Below are 25,124 nucleotides of genomic sequence, written 5' to 3'. Positions count from 1 at the left end.
AGCTGTAATCACCAAATTGAATGCATCGGCTTTAGCTGTAAAGCATTTACTTAACCGATTTACTTAAGTTGCGCTTCGCATTGATGCCAACATATGTGCGTTGGATCTGCACGAGGTGGTGTTTTTTTTTTCTTTAGATATTACGTGCCCGCATGTCTGTTTTACTCTGAGGAAGCCGTGAACACATCCGCGCGCCTAGTTGGGCATGGCGGTAAGTCGGGCGTTCGTTAAGGCATGGGTCGCCTTCGTGGAATAGCGCGGTAGGTAGCCGCACCACCGCCTGTCCGTTCGCTGTTGATCGGCTTGGCTTTGCCGGGTGGATCATTGCGCTCCAGAGCATCGTCGTGTTAGCGGAGGCGCCGTTGCACGCCACTGAGCAAGTGCTTCAGCACCGTCGGTATACGGTGCTTTCCTCTCGCTCAGCTGCAGCATCCGCTTCCCTCTGCCACGGGATATATGTTATGCGGCGCGACGCCGTTAATGGGACACGAGGACTGACATGCGCGGACTCCGTTACGCGGCTGCTCTGTCGCACTTTTCAGGGCACGACACAGTTGAGCATGCCATGACTGGAAAGGGCGCACATCGTATACATTCGCGCGGCATGAATGTGCTCATCGAACGCACTGCGAGCGGAAACGGGACGGCACGCGTTTCGCTCAATTCTGCTTCTATATAGCAAGATATATGCGGCGTGTATTTAAAATGTGTTTCTCGCGATCCTATAGCAACCACCACCTCGCGACGCTCGTTTCGTTTATTCCGTTCGCCGTGCCTGTCATCGCCGACAGAAACCGTCAAGTTTCCTTCGGTACTCGCATTTGCGCGTGGTTGCCATTTTGCATCGCGAGCTGAGAGGAACGGCCCGCGCTCGCGGTCTCTGAACTGGGTGTTGCCGGATCGAGTGCCGTAATTCCTCGCATCTGCGTGTCTCGCGCAGGTGTCGGGCGGGGTCTTTCCCTTCGTGATGCTTGATAGTAACCACGTCTGGTAGTGTCGACACCGCCTAAGTTATACCTAGACTTACACCTAGACAATGTATGCTAAATAAGCAAATAGCCTTTGGTAGCCGCGGCTGTACCGTACCAGAGTTATTATCAAGTTGTGCATGTACATCTGAATGTGCAAGTTGTTTTGCATGTGCAGTCCGCGACATAAATCCACAAACATCAGTGTCATGAAAAAGAAAAACGTAAGCTACGTAAAATAAATTCTACCTTTTAAAGGGCCCCTGAAACGGTTCTGGCAAATTTTGTAGACGCGTAGGGTACAGCTAAAGTTAATCATTCGCACCACAATTTGTGTGAAACGTCTCATATTAAGAGAGCTACGGACGATTACAAGTTACCCTCCTCCATAGTCATGCATATTCTCCTCAACTCGTTCGCCTAGTGATCGTGGCTAAGCTCCGCCTTCGATGGCTCTGCGTCATGATGGCACGTCGTGTCGTCGACTTCCGGTTCTCTAGGAGCGAGCGCGCGAAGGCTCTCCAAACTCTCCGTCAGCTACTTGGAAGTCGACCCCAAGCGAGAGCTATCGAAGCAGCGTGTGTTGCGAGCATTCTGTCGGAGCGCCGAACGTGGCTGGTATTCCGGTAACCACAGGCAAGCTGGGCGTCTCGACGGAACGGTCGAGGCATAAACTCAAGCTGATGAAGGAACTTTAGCGTAGACGTGCGTGAGCTGCCTGCCACGGCAGCTGCCACGGTCCAGCCACCCGTTGGCACAGAGCTTAACCAGCCAAACAAAGAGCTAATATTGCTCTAACCAAGTGTAAAACATTTTAAACATTTACAAAAACAATGTGCTAACGATTACACTCCTGCGAAAAATTTACACCAGCAGCAAAGAAGAATACATTTCGTTACTGCTACTGTGTGTGGTTGAGCTCTGTGCCACCAGGTGGCTGCACCGTGTAGACCATTCAGATTTGCGCTTCTGCTCATCCCGTGCAACTACACGGTCAAACGGCCAGGCCCTGTACCCTTGCGTTTGCATTTACCCTAATACCGGACTCGCGATACGCTATTGCGTTAGTAAACTTCCGGTGTAAAGTGACGGCCGCAAACGCGCAAACCCTGGCGCCGATCGGATAGCGGCAGTCCGATGCGCTGCAGCCAGTCCTCGTCTGCTGATTTGCAGAGGGGCACGATGTCGCAGCTTGATATTGCCAGTCGCTACTTTTGCAGTCCACAACGCAACTAAGTCGAATCATAGTGATCGCGAAAAGACTGAGACCGACTCTGACCGCGGAGCTCGTCAAAATTGAGCACAAGCAGACGACGTTTGCTGTGTGCCGGAAGTGCTTAATTGTAGTGACAAATTGTTCATGTTCATTCTCTTTCTGTTACCTTCTTTTTATAGAAACAAATTAACTAACATTCCAACTATTATGAACATCCTTTGTTCACCATAAAGGTGGAAAAAATTATCGATGACGCGCCCTGGGCAGCCAATCGGGTAGCTCGCCCTACGTCGTCAATTGGGTGATTTACGTCATATAGGAGCGGCTGAAAATTCCTCCGAGCAGTGTGCTGCGATCGGCAGCGATGTACATTTTTAAAACCTTATAATAAATTACACGCTTCACGCGGAACACTTAGATGCGTCAATTAATGATCAGAATGACCTACTCTAACGACTCAGTACATTTGTACAAAATCGTAAAAATCGTTTCAAGGTCCCTTTAAGCACGTTGCTCACAAACTGCCAAGTTGCTGATTCTGCAGACGCGTTTTAATGTCCGTGCGGCCATCACCTGTACTTGCTCGAAGTCTTATTGAGTGTTCTTATTGGCACATTAGTTTTTCTTCGTCACGGGTGGGTATGTTTCAATTATGTGTGTGTGTGGGGGGGGGGGGGAGGGGGGTCTCTGCAGCATGCATGCCGCCAAGCCAACAGTATAGATAGAGGACGCGTTCTCGTGAAGGGATGTTTCGAACTTCCTGTCTTCCTTGCCTTGTCGAACGCTTAGCTTTCAAACAGTCTCTAGCACGATGACGTAGCCCACATATAATTTAATTCGTAAGTCCGGCATTGGCAGTTTAATTCTGCTTTTGTATTTTTTTTTCCGGTCAGGTCGCTTTTTGCAATGCCTCTTGCTATCTGTTACATATACCGGGCTCATATATTCCCTGCACTTCTTTACTATGATTTTAATTTTGTGTGTTGTTTATTCTGATAAAGGTAAATATATTTTGAGAAATCTTCCGCTGCGAAGAGAATTGAGTACCGTCGCTCTACGCTCCTTTGTTTGGCTTAGTGTCGAGCGAAGCGGTACTTGCCCATTGCTGAATTCTCCTTCGTTGAATGACTTCAGTGCGCTACCGAAACACAACAGATTTTCAGCAAATTAATGTTACTGTAAGGGTGACGCTGGAAGGAACTTTTGCAGTCAACGGCTCATCTCGCTGAGCACAGCCGATAGATGAAAGCGGAAACTGTGTAGGAACGCGGTTATCGTCACCACCTGTACCGTCAGCTATATGGAAATGTGCGGCGAAGCCCGCTTTAAATATTTCACAAATTGTTGATTCAGGAGATTCTTGCAGTGAAGCGCTAGGAACACACAGAGCTCTCGTTGTGTGTTCCGCTTTTGTTGTTTTCACAGTGGTAGCGCATGTCTATTCTTACTACACGCCGCCTTTCGCTGTGCAGCGCGTCTCGTAAAGGATAACTGTACAAGCCTTAAAAGCATGCCTGCTGCCTGGACACGTCCAACTGCCACTGTTCGTTAGAGCTTCGCAGATGTACTCCTATTATATATCAGCACCGCGCTACCCAGTTTATGTGCAAGGCTGAGTTACTCAAGCTTACAAGTACATGGACTTGATTTCAGCTTACAAGAGCCCGAAGAGCTAGTTCATATAAGCCACAACTTTGCACTTGATATGGACGATAGGATTTCTAAATTTTTGAGGTGTGCTTTTAAGGACAATTTTTGCTTTCTCGTAAAGGCAACTTCGAGTTTAACGTTGACTAAGCTCGTCGTCACAGGGCGTCGCTTGCCTGTGTTTACAGCGGCATAAACGTGGTCGCAGACGAGGCGTGACCTCGCAGATGCCTTCTCTCTCTCCCTCTTCTATGCGCGCCGCGACGTCTGGCAGTTCTCTAGAGGGTGTTCCGTCTGGGCGCAGCGTTCTCTGACCTTGTTCAGAGTCGCGCGATCGTCACCGTCGTGACACGTAGCCGTCCGCGTTGCCACCACGGAGACCCGCTTGCGTTGTTCCGCAGGTGGGGTCGGGCGGAAAACCCGTCCTTCGTTAGGTGGACCAGTTGCTTTTGGCTGAGATCCTCTTCGCCGCCAAAGTGGCACTACATTCGTGCGAGATCACTGACGCATATACAAATTATTGTGCTTGTTTGCGCATTTGTATCCTTGAGTCGCAGCTGGCAAGTGGTACTGGAAAAAGTTTGCTATACCTGCAGCTTCGTTCGGCGATTACAAGTGCGTCTAACCGGAGTCACGCAATCGCTTCCAGTTGCACAGCTCACGCGGCTTCCGAGTGTGCGTCCGTTTGGCGCCTTCTGTGTCGGGGACCCTTCGGCTGTGCTCAATTAGGACTCGTTGGCGCTCGGGGCGGAAAGCCGCGCCGCGATGACTCGGTTCTTCCCGGAACGAGCCGCCGCCGCTTGCTCGTCGTGTCGCGCGAGCGGGCGTTCGCAGCTCGCCTCTTTGTTCCTGCGCCTGCTTGACGCCCGAGGAGCTCTGTCCGCGTATTGGTTTTCATAACATCGTACAGCGCGTTCTACGAACGTTCGGCAACTGTGCGGCGAAACTTTGCGGCTGCGAGTCCAACCGGTCGGCGAACATTCGTGCCGAGTTTCAAGCAACACATCATTTGTGCCCGGTCACGTCTGCTTCGAAGTAGTGGCCGTGAGTGCCAACATAAACGCGTATATACGGCGCTCACATCGTTGACGCAGACACGCACGCAGCCTTGAAGGACTCGACGGCGACCGGTGCCTGGCATAGCGACTCATTCATTGCCTTGGCTGAGCCCGCTCGCTGAATAGTTATCGCTCTGTGCGCGCGCAAGTGTCGAATTTCCGGGTAATTAGAGCGCTCAAAGGTTATTTTCACCCTCGCGCATCTCTCACGTTGTTCAATGAATCTCTTTTAGTTCGCGCCATTTCAACACTCTTTAGATACTGACCGCGATATTGTATTTGATTTCTCGCCACTTTAGCTTTCAGGGCTTAAGAAGAGGCGGCCGTGATTTGGAGATTTCCTGCTAATTTAGCGGTCCCTGCTTCTATGAATTAGTTGTGCTGTTTAGGCATTGCGTCTTAAAGTAGTGTAATGTACGTTACACTACTTAGTAGTGTAACGTTAGTAGTGTAGTGTACGTTTCGTGTTTGCGGGTCAGTGTCCCTCTGTGTATTACCTGAGCACACTCCACAGTCTAGACATGTTTAGGCAATTACGCAGTGCCCCACTTTGTCACTCGTGTCTTCATTGCGTGGCCGTATTTGTGAGTGTGTTCAGGTGTGTCCTATAATCTGCGATGAAAAATGTGAGAAAAAACGAAAACAAAATTTGCTGTAATGTATACGGAGGGTGATTAATCGCATTTCGAGGATGAAAATTGGTATGTAACCCCTTAAAATAAAGATACCAAACAATTTGAAGTTTATCAGCAAAATGTTTCGTTGGGACAACGAGGATCCATAATTGAATTGTTTTCTGCTAGTCGAAGCACTCATTTGTCGCTGCACTTGATTTCTATTATTGTTTTTGATAAGATCTTGGTAATGCGTTTGTAGACTTTTCTCACATTTGCCCTGTTTGGATATATTTTTTGCTGAACCGAACGCTATATAGCCACACAAAGCCGTCGATCTAGATAGCTTTATTTTCTTACATTTAACGATAAGAATACTTGAACGGTAGAATGTCTGGATTTAAGGTCTTGGTTTATGGCAAGTTCGTATTTTTCAGCGTAGCGGCCTTATAACTGGCGCCGGTAGCCGTTTCGGAAAACTTCCAAAGTAATTAAAGCTGGCAAAGGGCGCCGCTCCGTAATGGTAGCCTTCGTCGTGGATGCGTCCAGGATCCAGGGCAGTGAGCACTTGCGCTCTGGCGATGTTGGTAAGCTTCAAAGAAGCAGCTGTCGCCGCGATGCCGAGCAGCGCTTTAGAGCTGCGTCATCCTGAGAGCTAAACAAGGAACTTATTAGGAGGCTCGCAGCTCTATCATGTGGTTTAAGTTTCGAGGCTGGTTTCCGTCGCGTTCAAACTTTGCGAGTACGGTGAGGTTTCGGTTGCCCGTTTGGGGCGTAACGCTGCCCCATGTTGTGGCCTGTTACTGATTTTCAGCCACGGCAGAAACTTTCGACCCGATGGTGGGCGGTAGAGACACCAGCCCCCTTAGGGGTAGTCTTTCCCGCCGTGCAGCCCTTCCCCCTTGTGTGCGGGTGGAGCTGGCCGGGCCCCCCATTCGAAGAAGCCCATGCCGCGTCCTTGTTGTGTTCCCGCGTGGCTTTTGTATCCTCCCGGCGGCAATCCGTTACGGTGTCCTTGGGCCGAGCGCGGCTTCAAGGGCGACGACGCTCGGACGCGTGCGCCTGGTTGACCGCTGCTGCTTCTGGTTATATGAGGAGGAGGAGCGGCCGATGATTCGCTCCAGCAGCAGCTGCTGCCTTTTGCTTCCCAAGTGAAACCGGGCCGCGTTCACGACCGTAAGAGAGAAGAAGCGTGAGAGTGGACAGAAAAGAGAGATCTCTCTCTCTCAGCGTGCCTTCACTTTTCCGACGCAATCCGGAGACTCGTGCAGCGCCTGCGTGCCAATCACGCTCCCTTTGTGCAGCCAGGTCACGGATTTTAACGAGTGCGCTCTGGGGCTCCAATTCTCGCACACGTTAGCGCGACGAGACATTTTGGGAATGGTTGGCGTGGACGCATGGCCATAGATTTCGCGACCATCGTTGATCTCGGCCCAACGAGCCCAAGGGCGCCTGGGCGCTGTGGTTGACGAAGAACTTACGCACAGTGTGGTGCTGGAGATCACTTCTGATGGCATCGAGACAAAAATATACAATTGAGTTATTTTCATTTCAATTGAGTAAGTTTTTCATTGTCTTAGAGGAGAGTCCCCAGGTGCAAGAAGCACGTGCGAGTCTCTCGTCTGGCTTGAACTTGAATTAAGCGAAGGAGATAAAAAATAGTGCACAGTTATTGTGTATTATACATAGGTAGACCGGAACGAAACGACAGCAGGAAAGAACGAGGCAGACACGCTCTTACATGTAATTAATCGGAAACTGTACTGTGGCGTCGAGGCTTGGCATGCCGCTAAGTACTCTCTAGCCCTGAAACTCATCATCTCTTAATAAATAGCACCATGCAGTGTCGCACACACTGTCGAATGTATAAGCAAGTATTCGGATTCGTTTTCTTTTTTTCGTTTTGGCTTCCCTGTACAGGACAAGCATGTTGTGACCGAGCGAATGTGTGTTAAGTGTGCTCTACTGGTGCGTCTCTCTCTGACCTGTCACACGGTCACAGTTGACAAACACAAACACCCAAGTCTCACGGTGAAGCGCTGTGCGTCACTGGATGCGACATCAGCCCAACGATGGTCTGTGCTATGCTTTTCTGTGCCGAGCGGCCGTTTGTGAGCGTACCACATCCTCCCCTAGCCGAGTGAGACCGTGCGGCTGCGATTCGTGTCCTGGCCCAGTCGTGGCGGCGGACCATCCGCATGCAGCCGAAGATGCCACAGCAGGACGGCTCGGAGCACGATCGCCGTGCGCCTCCCCGTGCAGTCACTAATGGCCAGCGCAACCTTAATCGACTCACGGACAGCGGCCGCCTGCTCACGGATGGCGGCACGGTTGTTGTGACTGCTTTATTTGCCTTGGACGGGCTATTCTCAGTTATGTTTGGGCCACGGAGCCACTGGGGCAGGCATACAGAGCTGCCCCGGAATGCAAGCTAGCCGAGCGTGCGAAGAAAAAAATATAATAAAGGTAAGAAGGCGAAGGTTGGCCACACACACACACACATGCGGCACGCTCGTCGTACGGCTGAGAGACCTTCCGCGCCTTCGTAAATGCCGCACCTTTCACTCGAAGGGTTCGCGTAATATGTGAGTCATGGCACGTCGATGGGCCACGCTCATTTTCATCGCTACCTGGATTATTGTAGCAGGCTTGTGCACAACCGGCTATATCGTTATAGAATACTACAGGACAGTATGCAACAACATCCATTCGTACAGAACACGGTATTTTCGTGGCCATAGGTGAACTCTGTTGGCGGCTTGTATTCTTTGAGGTTCATTATTGCTTTATATTGGGCTGTGGCACTCACTTACAGGAATTAAGTATTTAACACACGGGACTAAATCGTTTGAAAGTATAAACTCAATTGAAATATATGTGTGATTGTTTACCTACGTGTGTTCCTAACAGTAAAATACGTCGGTGGCGGAACTCTCCAGGTTTTTTTTTTTTTAACTTTAGGTGATTTATATTGAAACGATAGCACACAGATGTAAAACCATTGGATTCGCCTCTGTAGTAATCCTTATATGGAACTCTGAGCGAGACAATGCTGTGGGCGAACATGCGTTCGCTGACCTTGTTTGTGTGATGCGAACGCAGTAGATTGGAATGATGGGCCTATTTATGCCTGCCGCCTTTTCATACAAAGACCGGAAAAAGCAGTGAATCACTGACATCTCGCGTTTGTTTTCGGTCGGCAGATAGGCGGTAACCTTTGCGGCCGTTCCGAGTTCCCTTGCGCGTCACCAGAACCAACTGCTTCCTCAGAGGCATGCTGAATGTGGGCAGCCCAGCAGCGTGCCCGACAAGTTGTCGTCGAGGAGGAGAGCCACATCTTCTGTAAAAGGCAGCTGTCGGCCCCATCCGGACGACCGGCAGTGGCCCCCGCCGGTGGTACCACAGGGGCGCTTCCGGCGGCGGCGGCGGCGCGCGTGGTGAATAGGCGCTCGTCCGGAGCGCCGCCTCCGGACCTCCTCGCCTCGGAGTCGCTGGTGGTAGCTGCTGCCGCCGGCTGGTTCAGTGCTCCTGCTCGGGCCGAGCGGCGTGCTGCTGCCTTGCCGCCGAACGGATAGGATAGATCGGGGTCACGTCGTCGCTCTCGCTTTTCCCGTGCGCGTCTTCGAGCGCGGGTGTCGTCGTCCAGCAGGCGCGCCCACGCGCCTCCTCGGCCACCCCGACGACCGTCGCCGTGTTTTTCCCCGCCGTGGCGCGATGCAGCGTCCGCGCAAACCGAGCCTCTTCGACGCGCCCATCTGGAAGAGCCTGCCCTACTCGCTCTGGGCCGCGCTCCTCGACGACGTTGACGAAGACTCCAGCGATGATGACTCCGAGTCCTCACTCTTCTCGTCCAGGGTTTCCTCGGAGGGTTGCCTCTCGGACACCGAAAGTGAGTCCTTGCAGAGTGTGGGTGGATCACGTGTGTTGTCCGCAGCTTTTGGGTAGCGATTGTACGGCTGACGCGCACGCCTGGGAGAAATAATGTTTTGGCACGAGACTCTAAACGCGGGACTGCCTCTGACTCTTCTGGACTGTTGGTACCCTACGAGTGACGAAACCTCTTGGGTCCTTCTGTCAAGAAGGGATCAGGCGTCCGTGATTGTCCGGTAAAATGTTGCGCGTGTAGCACCACGGTTGCTGCAAAGAAATATGGAATCTGGTGAGCTGCTGAGGGCTAACCATGACGATTAATAGCATGAAAAAAGAAAGAAAAGAGGCAAAAAACACTGCCACTTAAAGGGTGTTGCATGCGCTGCGGGGGGCTTTTGATGGACAGGATAACTACTACACGCTCTGCCGTACCTTTATAGGGCATGTCTGTGCGTGAGCATCGTGTATAACAAGGAAATCGGTTTTGCCTGACACGTTTTTTGCCATGTTCATCTGATGCTGCCATGGCTTTCACTTGACTCGTAATATTCTAACAGCGCGAAACACCTGACAAAGAAAGTAGACCTCTTATTTGTAACTATATCCTATCCGCCTTCGCCCCCTCGCCCTTGTTTTCATTTCTTTGTTCCATGTAGACGCAGCCAGTCGAGAGAGAACCTTGTAATTTTCTCGGCGGCGAGTCACTTCGCGCCCAGCCTCGGAAGCGATGGCGAAGCCGAAAGCTTCAAGAAGTGCTTTCACGACGCGCAAAACCGGATCCATGCGTAGCGGCGTCTCTCCGGCAGTCGGCCGATAGCTGCGTCCCAGGGAAGCTCGGTCGAGTTTCAATGCACTCGCTTCGCGGTGTGGGGATGATGAGCTGTCACTTGGATGAGTCAACGCACAAATTCCTCGTTTTCGCGTAGCACTGCCTTCGGGCTCGACGCTTCAGGTGAGGAAGCAGGCCCTGTCGCATCTTGCGTCGACGGATTGCTTGCTGCTTAGCTTGTCAGCGGAAACACAGCTATGTGGCCACTGCGAATGTGGCGCGGATTTGCGCGGCAGCCCTGTAGCGGGCATAATCTTTGAATGTTTCGAGCTCCCCCTTACCCTGTGTGTTTACATTCTCAGCCACATTCGAAAGGGAAATAGAAAGCCCCGCTCTCGCTGTTTGACTGAGGTTGAGTTTTTCAGTTATCCTCTTTCTTTTTTCATGTTCAGTGTCCTTTCTGTCCCAGTGTTTTTAAACTCGTTGGCAATTATGCCTTAAAGTTGCTATCGTGTACAGCCTTCGGCATATGGCTCATCGCCTGTAAAGTGCACTTTAAAGTGAACCAAGGGGACGTGCAACGTGCCACTCGTGTCTAACGAATCAAACCAGTGCAGATACACAGGAGAAAGCTGAACTTGATGGTACGTTCAAGATTGCCTGTATATATCTTAGAGGAAAATCTCGTTTCATTCATATCCAATACTCCTGCGCAATCATATGGGATTGTCGGGCATTAAAGGTGTTCTCTCACTCAGAGTTGTTGGGTGCGCGATGGTGCACGTGATCCGGCCACGTCACACGCCGCGTGGTGTCTCGCGTTCTCGAGAACCCTTGGGCGTGAGATCCGAAAAAAGGAACGGAAGTGGCTGCCCTCCTGCGAGGTGGCCGCGCATCGAACCCCCGTAGCGGAATGCGCCCGTTCTGCCCCGGCGCGCACGCACACTGGCCGCATGATCGCTCCTCCGGCGATGACAGGGCGCTCGTGGGCCCTGCGTGAGCGGCGAGTTGGATCGCTCTCCTTTGTGGCTGCTTCCGCTGTGGAAGCTTCGGCGACCAGCAGCGCTTTTTTTTTTTTTTTTGAGAACGCCAGCATTGGAGGACTGGCTGTGGCCGGTTGTTGGGCGCTCACTCCTCAGTCTTATAGCTGCCTTACGTCAGTACTGCGCAAAGCGAAACGTGCTGCTCGTTAACATTTTTTTGTTGTTATTCTCTCGTTGCACTCTAAGCGCGGTGTTGTACGTCCAAACCAGATTGGACCATTCGCATCTCCTTCTGCAAGTGTTTTGAAACTGGTGAAGCTTTCAGTTTAGCCTTTTGACAACCAAGTTAGTCTAGATGATAACGTTGTTGAAATTCGGCACCCGGATGAAATAAGCGAAATGTCTGGAGAAGTTTGTTTTTGTTTATTTAAGTGAGTGTATCCCCACTACCAGACTGACTCCTTTCTGTGCACACTGGCGAAGATGACTGAGTTATTACCTGAAAACCGCCATGTCTAGTTCATAGGTGTAACCTCGCAGGAACCTTGGATCACTAAATTAGCAGTCGCAGATCAAATAATGGTGAGGCCGGGTATACGATCACAAATCTGCCGTATCAAGTATATATATGTACGTCATAACTCGTCCAAAAGTTTCATTATTATGCATTGTGGGGCATTGTACTACTGATTCCTCACCCTATAAAAGCGGAGGTGAAAATTGGTTTCGATTAAATTCTGAAAAGAGCCATCTTGTTTGGGGTTCATAGAAAGGGCATGCATTAGCTACATGCACATGGCGTTTGTGTTGGTTACAATGTAAGCAGTGAGGATCTTGTGCTGCAAGAAGTGATAATTTGTTGTGTGGCTTTTTTTTTGTCCATTTTTTTTCCTATTAAAAGCGTGGCGGCTGTGTGCTCGCAAGGTTGTTTGTGTTAATTGGAGATTTTCAACAGCTTAATACTAGGTTTAACAACGAGACGCGTTGCTTCTAAAACAGAAATGCACACTGTTGCCATAGCTAAAATTCTCTGCGACTTCAGGTGGTTCGTGATTGCGGGTGCCCTGTGCACAGTCGTCGTCTCTGTGGTGGAAACGATTTCTGACGGCATCTGGCTGCGCCGGGATTGTTTACTGTCAGTGCCAGGAATTTGGTCATCGGAGTTTGAGCACTGTGTTTGCATTGTTTTGATGCGAGCGGTAACACCGCTCGGCTATTGCCTCTGCCGAGATAACTGGCAGGGGCTCTGCGTGGCCGAGAATTCCTGTTCCGTTCCTCAAACGTACGCCTGTCTATATTTGAAGTTCTGCAGTTGATGGAAGCTCGATATTGGTTCTTATGCCAGATTTGTTTTCTCGTGACGTGTGTCCATATATATATATATATATATATATATATATATTATTTTGAAGCGCATTGTTGAGAGCTTCGACTATTGTTCGTTGAAAAATTGTGGAGATACGTACGCAAATATTGAAGTTGTTTATTTAGGTACTTCGTTTATTCTTGTAGAGCGTAATCCTTGAGCATGTGACTGCTCAGAACATACGTATCATCAGTACAAACTGACACGCAAACAGACAATAAATTATCATTACCCCTGTTGCGCGTAATTACATGGATGTGCGACATTTACTCTTTCCGTAGCCAGTTTCTAAGCATGGAGTAATCCCGAGTGTATATATACGCTTTGGGGCCTGAATTTATTAAGCCACCGTTACAAATCGAGGTGATCTTGGAAATGGAACAACGCATATTTGACTAGTTTCGGAATTGTTTGAGCTTGAATTTGCTATGATTCTGTAACTACGTGTTTGTGCTCGAAATGTGTTCGGACGCCAGACGCTCCCTGAACGCGTCAGTGAGAGTTATCAGGAGTTATTTTCTGTGACGATCGCTTTTGCCGGGTCTTCAGTCTGCACTGAAGAACCGCGTCCAGATGGTAATCTTCCACCACTCCCCAGCTATCGTATCGGGCAGCCGCAGTCGTGTTTCTTCCCTTGGTCGTGGTAACGACCGCCGAAGATATGCGCCCCCTGGAGACCTGCAGGACGCGCAGCAAACTTCCTTGACATGTGCCGTTTTCGCTTGTATGACAAGGACACGCGACACATCCATGCGAAATAGCGGTTTCGTCGCCTTCTCCAATAGCAGCTTCTTTCGTAATTAATCTGTTACGACCGAGCTGCCGGAACCGAATGGATGCCTTTGTTCTTGTATGACCTTCAGACACGCTGTCGCTTGCCTCATAGCATTCAACAGCTGTTGGGGTATACTCTCCTCTCGGCCAACCAGCAGTGACAAACACCTATTCGTGTATTGTATAGTAGCCCGCCTGCTTTCCCCGTGCAAATCAGTGGTGGCGCGGCTATGTAGATTACTCACTGTCAAAGCGTCCAGTTTGCACGAATCTGCATTGCTTGCCTTGCGTAGAAGGGAATCGAATAGTGAACACGCTGCAGCCCCGTTTTTTGCGCTGTTTGATTCCCGTCTAAACCAACCAGCCCGGTTCGGTGCATCCCTGTTTACCATTTGCCTCTGTCACCCATCTTCTTGCAGTGTCTAATTGCGTTAGTGATGGAGTCAGGCGCTTGTCGTGTAACGCAGCTTCAAAACTCGGCGCTCGGGTGCGAAAGGCAGCGTAATGTGCGTTTATTTTTTACTTGTTCGTATGTCACTTCATACCGATCGTGCAGCACGGAGTTCCCACAGCTCTTGGCCCGTCTGCGTGCCCCGGCAGAATGGATGCGCGGAACGCTGCAGCACCGCCATCGGCAGGAACGCGCGCGGGTTCGCCGGGCGCGCGTGCGTGTCCTACTACTCTGGTGTAGCGCGGCCCCCACGGCGGCAGCTCTGAATGTGCTCAAATGTGGCACAGCTGCGCGCGTGTGTGGACCATCGTCATTCTTTCTCGCTTTGCCTGCGCCTTTTGTGCCCGGCGAAGAAGGCCGCGTGTGCGTGTCCGGCTGGCGCGTCCCTCGTCCGGCGGTGGTCTGGGAACGAGCTGCCCTTCCGCGCGCACAGATGTGAGCAAGATGGGCTCTCCTGCCTGTCGCTGAGATAACGAGCCTCCGGCTTCGCCCTTTGCGGCAGGAGAGGCCAGGTCCCCCCCCTCCCGTTTGCGCACGGTGCCGCTCACCACGCGTACTGCATCCAGTTTTTGCGTCGGTGTGCTGCGCGGCCTCAAAGGCTGTTCGCGCAAGGTCGCGTCACACCAGTGGTGCGCCGAAGCGAGACCTAGAATATCTCGCCCCTTCGTGTGCTTCATTGATCTGCAAAACGTCCGCTGTGTCGCTTTACGAAAAGTTTTGGGCGCTGGCTGACTTTGCACAGACGCCGGTTGCGCTTTGACGACGCTGCCATTCGTTGTTCGTGCGCGTCTGTCTCCGCGCTTGTGGCGTCTCTGCGCCTCGCCATGGTCAGCCCCCGCGCCGGTATACAGGGTAGTAGTCTCTCTGGCGTTGGCGAACCTTATGCGCTATCGCTCTCTCTATGTTACTAGTCGCAGCCCGCTGGCGGTATTCCAAGCTCCCTGCCCTGTATCCAAGCTCGCGCGCAGTCTTCAACCGCCGGTGGGAAGTTTCCACGAGACGCTTTTAGTAAATGAGTTCTCTCGTATTGCATTGCGCATCGACACCAGCGGCGTTGCCGAATTTTTTTCTGAATAATAGCGCCATCGGAGCTTGCTCTTCTGCTCGCAATTTATCGACACCCAACGAGAGCTCTGCGGTGCACTTAATGCTTTAGCTACTATTATATCACATCTCGCACGCGCCGCGGTGACCGTCGGTGTAGCTTCTTACTTCCACGTCGTTTGTTCGATTTCCAAACGCGCACCATTTCTCTGCGCACAGTGCCGCGCTGTTTCTTTCTTTGGAAAGTTATGCGCCGCCGGACTGACCGCAGTGTATACAGGAGGGGTCTGTGGGCCACTCTGGCACGGTGCCACGCGTGTCGGGGTTCGATTCCCGGCGCGTATTTTTGGCACCGTGCTGGAGGAGCCCCCGGCGTGTCTGGCCGGTCCGTGGTGAGGCAAGCGACGGGAACGAGGCCGTGCGCGCGCGGGGGTCAGGGTTCTTTCTGCGCCCCGGTCTATTACGGGCCCTCTAGGCACGCGGCCGCTTTCAGCTCTCCGGATGTTGTTCCTTTTGCTCGTTGAAAAACGCCACCTTTTGCCCGATTAAAAGAGTCCGACTCGGAATAGCTGCTGCATAGTGGTCGCAGTGTGTGGCTCCAGCCCGCGCTCGCAGTAGGGCCTCAAAGAAGTGCAGCATCGGTGCTCCCGGCTTCAATTCCTTTTTTTTTTCCTTTTCTAAAATTCGAGGTACTTTCTCTACATGTATTTTTGCGATAACAGCTAGTGTGTTTGCGCTCTTTTCCTTTTCAGTGGGGAAATGAAAGCTCTCTCTCTCTCTCTCGCTCTGTCTGTGTGTTATTGGCGACTATATACACTAAATGTTACTGTTCTTGGTGCAATTTATGCAGTATTTACAGCTGTACGGCGCCTTTCTTTTACTTCCACCGTATTAAGAAAAGATCGACTTTGGCAGATTGCGACATCTACCCTTCCAGATTGTTTAATTGTGGAGGCGGTGATTATTTGCGCGAATAAATGAATTAGTGGAGCTTTGTTAATGAGCTATGTACAACGCTTCGATTTGTCCTGCAAGTAATGTCCTTGTCTTCAAGTAATCCACCTGGAGAGGTGCGGAAGTTGCTTCAAGTAAAAAAAAATGCGAAAGACATGGTTGTATGCTATACCCGCTGTTTATTTTTATCGGTGTAAAATTGCTGTAATAGTACAGTAACGAGGTTGAGGCGGTGTCTTGTCATGAGACGCGTGTAAAAGCGTCGTAGGCACACCGGTCATCGTCTTAAAAAGGCAGCGAACGAGATAGTGCAGTATTGACTGTATGCAATAAGGCGGCTCGGCGTTTTCCGGGCAGGCCGCGTGATCATCCGTCCAAGCAGTGTCTCCATGTTATACGGCACGTGTGGATTGGAGGCCACGCTGTCGCTCGTGACCCGGAGCGAGGCCGTGGATGCCAGGGCGTCTCCCTGCCTTTCGCCCAGCGACATGTCTGGGCATCCTGTCACACTCTTTCTTCCTTCGCCTCGCTTCGTTCCACTTCGTGCACCCTCCCTGTTTTCTTGGCGTTTGGGGATTTCGCCAGCGGTGACGTTTCTACGCGCTGTACGCTTGTGTGCCCAACTTCGTGCCCGCTGTTCAAAAGCTTCTGCGGCTCCCCATTCCACCAGGTCGAGACGAGATCCATTTTTTTAAAATTTTGTATTGAACACGGCGAAGGCCTTTTCGCGAAGGCACTTCGTTTGCGGGCGATGCGGGAAACGGTGGGAGGGGGGTGCATCGCTGAGTGCTTTAAAATTTCCGCTATTTATGCGGCACGCCGCGTTTCTTGTTTTGCCTTGGTGGATTTCATTGCGCCGTGGTGTCCTCACTTATATTGCAGCTGGGACGACACGCTCATTTAGTAACGGGAAGAGCAGCCCTGTGAAATCTTTGGCGGGGGAATATAAGCGATGTAGCCGTTGTAATTACAGGGCGGCTTATATTCCATTAGCGCACTGGTCCAAAGTTTCGATGATGTAGTTTGTCGCTGCTCACGTCTTCACCTAGCCTGCACCGTCACATTCGTGACTGCTTTATACGCGACGTGTGTGTCGTTATACGCGACCTGTACGTGTGTTGACAGGACTTCGACGACATTGTTGTGCGCCATTTTTTTTCGCTGATGGTGTTGGATTTTATTCGCCCTCTCGTGTCCGTACCACAGCGCACGGATTGTGAATTCATACAATTGGCCGGGGCTGGCTTGGTGGCTTCGTTCATGTTACAGTATGTTGCAGCTGCCATGACGCATTTTGAAAGGGCACAAAGTATTGGCTCGCTCCGCTGTGACCTGCAGAGTCGCTTCGGCTTCGAGGTGGCGAAAGCGTGCGAGATTCGGAAGGGGCACCGTTCCTTTCTTGATGATGACGTCATGGCGAGTGTGTCTCGGCTGCGTGCGTGAAGGCGGCAGTTGACGGTCCGCAATAGTTTTCGCATTTTTGACCGGCTGTTTCGTTCTGGCAACGCCACAATTGCCGTATAGTACGCATCAGTGCAGCTTTCGTGCGAAACAACTCTCGCGTCACAACTCTAACCATATTGCCGGTGACCCAGAGCCCTCGAATCGCCGCCCCGGCTAGCGCTCCGGAACGACCGCATTGCGTATTTCGCAATGCCCCCGAGAGCGATGGGATCACGTCCCCCGCGATGGACACCCTGAGGTTCGCCGGGCCTTGATTCGAAGAGCCCGCGAAGTCGTCGGAGTCGTCTGGGGTCCTGGATTAAGAGCATCGCCCTCAATCTGTTTTGTAACCATAAATGTGCTTGTCATCATTATCGCAACGCCCTCTTGAATTGTTTGATGGTCATCTTTTATGGTGAGTCATACGCCGCGGGTATCTTTGTATTTACCTGCGTTCGACGTCACTGATGTGCATGACAATTATGTGTATGTGGTTTTTGGCTTTTACGCCTCAGTTCACGAGCACTGCTAATATAAATTGCGGCATGGACCTCGTGGTTCTTGACAAAGAATAATTTGAAAATATATAGATATATAGCTATAGATCTGCAAATCTCGGGGCGCGTCCTTTGTCCTGTATCGCACAAAGTATACGTCCCGGCGATGATGAAATCGGCAGTTGTATGCCGCTTCCCAGCGCTTATAGAAGCCCAGAAATGTGTTTTACAAATGCGAGTTGATAGATGGGCTTTGCATGCGCGCATTATTACCGGACCGATGGGGTCGTGTTGTCGCTCAGGGCGACCGCGGCGTTGCTCCGTGTGTCCCCTTCATGCCGTTTCTGACGCGTGCTCATAGCTGCTATTCAGTGTGAACGCTCTGCTGGAGAGTTCGATGCCGTAATGGACCGCCTACATTGCGAAATCAGCCGTTAAATCACTTGTAAACAGCAATCATTTGTAAACAATGTCTTACATGCCCCCCCTCTCACCGACGCGGCGTGCAAGACAGCCACAGCAGCAACAGCAATGGAAAAATCGAACGAAGAGGCAAAGAAAGCTTCGCTTTAAAACCGACGCTGGGGGACACATTGGCTGGGCTCACTCACTCCTGGACGCTCCTGGCTTGACTCCTTGGCAGACTTCGCTTCGACCCTCGGAAATATGCGATTTTCGTAGAAATAAGTGTACGAAAGGAAATGCGCTACTCATGTCACTCGGTGCGAGAATAGCCGCGCGTACACTGCAGCACAGCAAAGGGATGAGACGCCGTGAACACAACCGTAAGCGAAGGGATAGCCTCTGAATTTGGCGCGTCGTAGGCGCCAAGATCGGAAGTAGTGGCGTCTACTTGAACGTCCAATGTCAAATTTGAACTGCGCGCCACGGTGACGCCCAGTAGGCGGAGGGTTGTGTGCACCATCCCGCTCCACCGTAACCTTATTTCGCACTGCAAGGTATTGAAGAAGGAGCGGGGGCACCGCGAAGGGGATCTTTGATTGCCTATAAGTCCGCTTCTCCTGAGCTAATTGGAAGTACTTTTTGCTGCAAAGCATTTCTGAAATGGTCTGTTTTAACGTCAAGTGTATTTCTAGACTTGGATACAAAGTGGTGCAGGACGCCTTAATACAGCTTAGCTTAATATTCCTCCCTAGTGTTAAGGGTGTGAGTCGTTTCACAGTGCAGACGGGACGCCATTCTCTCTTAACGAAAAGCTAGGTCGTCGCAATTGCAAGAACTCGCTGGGTGCGTTAGTTTTGCTTCGTTCGCTAAATGAGGTCAGCCAAGGAGAGGAAAAAACAGCCACTGACACCAAAGCCTTGCTGGCTATGCAAATACATTTTGTCGCGCGGGATATACATAGGCTTCGTTCTCGTTGGAGAGCCGCCGAACTCGATGCTGGTCAGATGCTGCGCAAAACGTTTTTGCGCCGCAGGACACTGTTCAGTGCATCGCACGAGTGCTCCCAATCGTACAATCTAAGCATTGTAACATTTTAAGTGTGCTTGGGCGTTTTTATATTTGTTAGCTAACCGGTACTTTTTTGTCCTAAATATGTGCTCTTAATGTAAGTCGTCTTTGATGGTTCTCATATGAGGCTTTTAAAGTACTTTGAGGCCTGAAGTTTACGTAAATCGGTGTAAAATTTACAGGAGCTAGCAGTATGTAACTTCAGCGCCAGGTGTCACGAGCTGGGGTAAAATGACGCTGGCACTGAAGCATATAATTGCCCCTGCCAATTTTAATGGAATCGGGGCTGTTCCTTAACGATCGAAAAATAACCTATTAAGCCTGGGCCCTTGCCGGTACCTACAGTAAGGAACGCTTTACCTCTGAAAATGTAATTGCCGTGTTTAGAGTGCATCGTACGTTAGCTAGCGGTGTTACAAACGTGTTGTTTCCAACATGTTGGAAACGATAGGTTCAGCGCTCGACCTATCGTTTCCTGCTTTTCTTCCGAAGTCTTTATTTTCCGGTTAGCGCAACAATGTATTCATGTTGTAAGTGTTCTACGCAAGTCTGTACGAGGTAATTCTTTACGAAGGGTAAGTCCAGGCGCATTGGCCTCGACACACATACTTGAAAAGACGGGTCTCGCGCTGGCGCACTTTACGAAGTCATGTGTCGGAGAGTGAACGACGGCAGCGCGTTGGAAGCATTCCGGTATAGTTTCCTACTTTGTCCTTGTGTTCATTTTCTCTCATTCTGTGACTTGGGCTTTCACCCAAAGCACGCTGCACGGATGAGCCTCTGCAATGCTGCATAGATCCGCCCATTTGCTTTCGCGGCTGGCGCTCTGGCTTCGAAATGTACCACGCTGCCACCTCCTGTGAACTTGAGCGAAAGGCTTTCGGAAAGTGTGGCTCGCCAGCAAGTCGCCGCTCAGCTCGCTGAAAGGCTTGCGTGGTCTTTCTCACGGTTAATTGCACGTGTATACGCTCAGCACAACTTCCAACGCGAACAAGTCGAAAACGATTCGCGTTTCCAGGTTCGCCTGCGTTTGTAATCGCTGCTTATCTGAAACGTACGTCTTAGACTAAACCATGGTTAGAAACCGGCCACGGAGAGTGTGCATCGCATGTAATTACACGTAACAAGTGTTCTGATCAGGTTCCTTTCTTGTTCGAGTCTCAGTTTATGCTGATAGCGCTCGGGATTCTTGCCAGAGCAGGCGACATCGAATCTTCGTTGACAGATAGAGTGCATGCGTATTGGTGTCAATGACATGCGTGTGCCCAGTCAGCAGGTCTGATGGAAAATAGGGGTGCGATCTTGTACGCGTTCCAAACTCGAACGGAGGCGGTCCGTTCTTTCCGTCGCGAAATTGGCGGTCCGTTCCGTTGCGTTCGTCCGATAGCAGACAACACGGAATGATTGACAGCAGATATTACTTCACAATTGACGTCATGGCGTTCGACACCGTTCAAACTGACCAAGCGTGTGCGGCTCGGTGGAACGGACCGCCTCCGTTCTATTTTGGAACGCGTACAAGATCGCACCCTAGGTGTCGACTCGTTCCATAAGTATAAGTTGTTTTTTCTTCTTCTGCAATTTGGTATTAGCCCGAGGGCTGTCGCGAGGGAGAACTCGTCTAGCTTGCGAAGCCGTTATCTCGCGGCATTCGGGTCACTGCGCGTGTCATGAAGAAATAGACTGTAAAATGTTCGCCGATTTACTCAGATGGGTGCAGATACCAGGCGAGGTCGAAAAGCATGCCGAACCTTGCTTCGATGCACGAGTGGTAAAGCGACATCCGACAGTTTCTTAATAGTGGTCAGGAAAGCCGCGAATGGTGGGCCTTACGGTTCATTTGAGCACAAATTCCTGATGAGACGTGTGCATATATTAATCGTGCAAAGATGACACGGGGAAGAAAAGCCGGAAAGAAATACGCAGGCCACAAAGGATGCATTCTTTACTGCGTGGAAATTAACTCTGCCTGTTCCTTCGGTTCCGACTGGTAGAGTCGCTTTCCTCGGAAGGGCTTGACCGCGCCACGGGAAACGAGACTGCAGGCGCTCCGCCGCACGCGAGGAAACCGGCGGAAAAGCGCGACTGTCGTCGATGCGCTCCTTATCCCGGCGTTTCCTCGCGGCGCGTCTGCTGTCGGTTCGGCCGGTTCTGTAGGCGGCGGTCTTGGGCGTGTGCATAATGAAGTCGCCCAGTCGGCTGCGCGTGCGCTCGTGCGCGGAGCAGCCTTTTGTCTCGATTCTATTTTCTGCCCCTCTATTTCGGGAAGGCACCAGGGGGGACCTGCGCCCCAGCGGCGCACTGGGTAAAAGGTAATTGCACGCCAGCGGCTGTCTCCGCTGCGCCCCGCTGGAGAAGGAACACCGCGTAAGGTTGCCCTGCGTCGCCGTCCTCGGATATTGTGCAGATCTGGTTAAAACACTTTGGCGGGCTAGTCCTCGTTCAGTCGCGCTTACACACTCTGTCGTGCAGATCTGGAGCGGTCGATGTACTACGTCGAGTGCCTGCAACGCGCGCCTGCGAGGAATGCTTGCTTACTTGCCTGCTGACAACTTTGAACTTCCTTGATGAAAAGTGTGGCGACGTCACAGGTGGCTCAATGTTTGCATAGCGCAGAATTCGAATACGAAAGGTAAGCAGAACCACTGAATCGATTAAAAGCGCCTCGTGGGTCCCACACCCAATAATCCGCTGGCGTACACCTACTCTTCTTGCAAGCGCAAGAGTAGACGCCGATGACTCTCTTCTTCACAGTTGCAGACACCGAGCGAAAAAGTGACTGCGTCTCGCATTGCTGACATGCTCAGATGGGCGTCGTTCTTTCCCGCGCGCGTTTATATGCGTAATTGCTATGCTTACCCAACGAGAAAAACCGTCCGTCCGTCCCGTAAGACGATCACTTTCAAGATAGCGCCCGCAGCAGCGAGCGAATTCACCTTCATGCTGCCTCTCGCTTCAACACCCATGAAGCGGCAAGAACACAGCCCTCGCGGAGCTCTCAGCACACGCTGCACTCTACCTCGTGCGCACGTTGCTTTCGAGATATGGGCGCGCGCGTCTCTCATCAACGCGAAATAAGCGACAGGAATACAGCTCTCCAAGCTACCGGCAGTGGGCACTCTCTGTCGGCATCGCAGATCGCTTTCTAGATATACATACATACGGTCCGCACGGCCGTGCCGTGCGCCGCCGGAGTACGTTTGGTCGCGGTTCATAACGGTTCGACACGGATGGATAAGGCGCTAAAGAGCGGTAACGGCTTAGAACGATCGGAACGCCGTCAGCGCACCTGGCGCCGCCACCTGCAGTAACTTGCTTGCGTCATCAATGCACTGTGCGCCGCCGTCCTCACCAGGTCGTGTCGCAGCAGCGCTGTCGCTTGTACTGGTCGGGTAAAGTTCCACAACACTGATAACGACACCGGGCTGCGTGGAGATGAGCAAGTGGCTTACGCGTGCTTAGGCAACTCCCGGAGGAGTTTCTGCGTGAATTTTGTTCTTCCTTATTTGTATGCACTCTGCGCCAACTAATGTTCCTGCGTATGCTTCTGTTGTGATTCTGTAGGAGCCTTAGCGTTAGCAGAGAGGGCAAGGTATATATGTACGCATGGTAGCGAAGCTCCCATAGAAACGCATACGTCCTGCAAAGGCGGCTTGTGGAAGCACGGCAGGCCCATCTACTTTTCGCGAGGCCAACTTCTCGGCGGGGAAGAAGAAGAAACTTTAATAAAGAATAGTCCGGCAGTTCTTGCTGTGGTGGCCTCAGGTGACGGCTCGAAGTCCTTGGACTCGAGCGGCATCTTCGGCTTGCCGGACGGCCGTCCCGTAAGACGATCACATTCAAGATAGCGCCCGCAGCAGCGAGCGAATTCACCTTCGTGCTGCCTTTCGCTTCAACAGTTCTTTGGCCGGGGGGGGGGGGGGAGGAAGCAACGTCATGCCGTTCGAGGCTGGTTGCACCAAGTCGTCTACTGGCGCCAGCTCACATCACAATTACTATACATACACAGAGCACACGACAGTACAAATGAAGCGTAAGTTTGAATATCCGCCACAACAGCGCGTCACTATTCAAGACGTCTTACCCATCTGTACATTTTATAGCCCTCATTCTATAACGGCAGACATCAAACCGATAAGCTTTGAGAATCTTGCATCAATTCAGAGCAATGGGCTTACCCAGAATAGTTTTACCTATAAGGTAAAACTATTCCAATATGTTTTTATTCCAATGTCCTGACGTCAAATTTGCGTAACCCCCGACGCAAGCATCGGGCGGTCACCCGCAGGGTTGTCTGAACAGACCAGTCAAACGCTCTCCGCGTTCATAGGAGGTCACTTTTGTTTGCTTGAAAAACGAATCACGTTGCCTACACTGAGCGGCTTGTCTTATCTAATTGGCTGACAAGAGGCGAGGAGCACCCTCAAGTGGAGAAGGTTTCGATGGGGCCGAGCCACTGCACTGAAAGACGATAACCGGATGAAGAAGGTGGTGCCGGCGTCTGCGATTGGTCCGCTTTCCCTTACTTAGCTTGCGGTGGCTGGTCGAAAATCGCGGCGGCATGCAACGGAAGCTTAAGAATGCCGCTAGAACTGATCCTCACCAAAGCGGAGCTGGCAGAGCGAGGTCATAAACGTGCCGAAAGTGCTCGATAACGTTACACGGCCACGCAAAAAGTTTGATTGTACGCAAATAAACCCATGCTCTCCGGCATGTCCAAGTAGCCAGTGCCTGAGCGATCGGCGGCAGCCATCTTTTATTCCTTTCGGAACGGGGCAGCCTGCGGCTATTTAGAAAAAAAAATTCATTTCGGCATATTAATGCGTCTTTAACGCGTACACGTCATTTTGACGCGGCGAGCTTTCGCTGTTTTGCGACGTCGTGTGACAGGCAGCTGAAGTGAGTGCAGCCCGAACACTTTTGACAATAGCCGGGGGCTAATGGCGAAAAGGCGTCGAATCAGAAATAACTATTTTTCTTTTTTCGGTCAAATCATGCATAATCACTGTGTACACGTCATATCAGATGGGGAGCTATTCGCGGTTTTCGTGACGTCGCGTGACAGACAGGTGAAGTGTGGATGGCCCAAAAAGGTTTTTGACAAATCGCCGAGGGCTGATTACAGAATTGGAATAGAAAAGTTTCGAATAGTTTTACGTTATATAGCGCCCCAGATTTCGAACTAAATACCACATCAACGTGCCCTTAGTACCAACACACATCTGCTATTTTGGAGTCGAGATAAAATCAACACTACAATGAAATAATTCACAAAACCCACATTTTCATCTTTACTAGCACAGCACGCTTGCCGCCTGTAGTTTTACTCTGGTACTGAAGACATAGCTAAAAACATATTATTTAGTGAAAAGGCATGCAGTTGAAAAATGAAATTATTGATCAAATCTTATAAGGGTAATGCTGTGTATATATTACAATTACTTTTTATGGCTACGTATAAGAGTGTTTTGACGACATTATAATGTTAAATACGGTAATACAATCTCGGCATATCTCAGCACACCTTGCCGTGAGCAAAATTCAGAAAGTCTGCACTGGTGCTTTGCCCATTCGATCGCACGACCATAACTGATGTCGCTGCTCATTGGTTTGGAACCGCATTTCTGCCTCGCCTTCGCGACCATGTGAATTGGAGAGGGCACGGCGAAAGTTTTGTGATTCAGTCGTGGTGGCCCACCAAACACATCCAGGCGAGTCGCCGCTTTCGGCTTCCGTCTTCCTGCGTGGGTTCAACTGAGCCTGGCCCAAGCCGCAGGACGCCAGCATGCAGACGATGTCTGTCCGGAGTTGCACTACCGTTGTACTTCGCGATTTCAGCTCTTGCTGGCTGCATCCGTGAGCGATGATGACAGCGCAGCTGCTTTTGGGTGGCTTCCAGGAGGGCGGCCCCGCCCTTCCGCTGCGCCTGCTTTCGTCGCGCATTTCCGAATGGCGCGTCACGGTGCCTTTGCTGTGCGCGGCGTGAGAACTGCGTTC

At 51.2% G+C, this 25,124-nt stretch overlaps 1 protein-coding gene across 8 annotated transcripts in view; it reads left to right on the top strand.

The window, feature by feature from the left end:
• DIP2 (disco-interacting protein 2) overlaps positions 1-25,124 on the top strand; it is a 349,848-nt gene that overhangs the window by 116,780 nt on the left and 207,944 nt on the right. For 2 of the 8 annotated variants that reach the window (XM_065449273.1, XM_065449284.1), the window contains exon 1: positions 9,022-9,392. The exons of 4 other annotated variants lie outside the window; for them this stretch is intronic. In XM_065449273.1, coding sequence (XP_065305345.1) covers positions 9,218-9,392 — 175 coding nt within the window. In that variant the 5' untranslated portion in view covers positions 9,022-9,217. Of the gene's footprint in view, positions 1-9,021; positions 9,393-25,124 lie in introns of those variants that run through there. 2 more of the 8 variants (XM_065449294.1, XM_065449263.1) reach the window with 1 other exon arrangement.

This window comes from Dermacentor albipictus, chromosome 1, assembly GCF_038994185.2.
Source record: "Dermacentor albipictus isolate Rhodes 1998 colony chromosome 1, USDA_Dalb.pri_finalv2, whole genome shotgun sequence".
Lineage (NCBI taxonomy): Eukaryota > Metazoa > Arthropoda > Arachnida > Ixodida > Ixodidae > Dermacentor > Dermacentor albipictus.
This window is presented reverse-complemented; position numbering and strand designations above follow the sequence as displayed.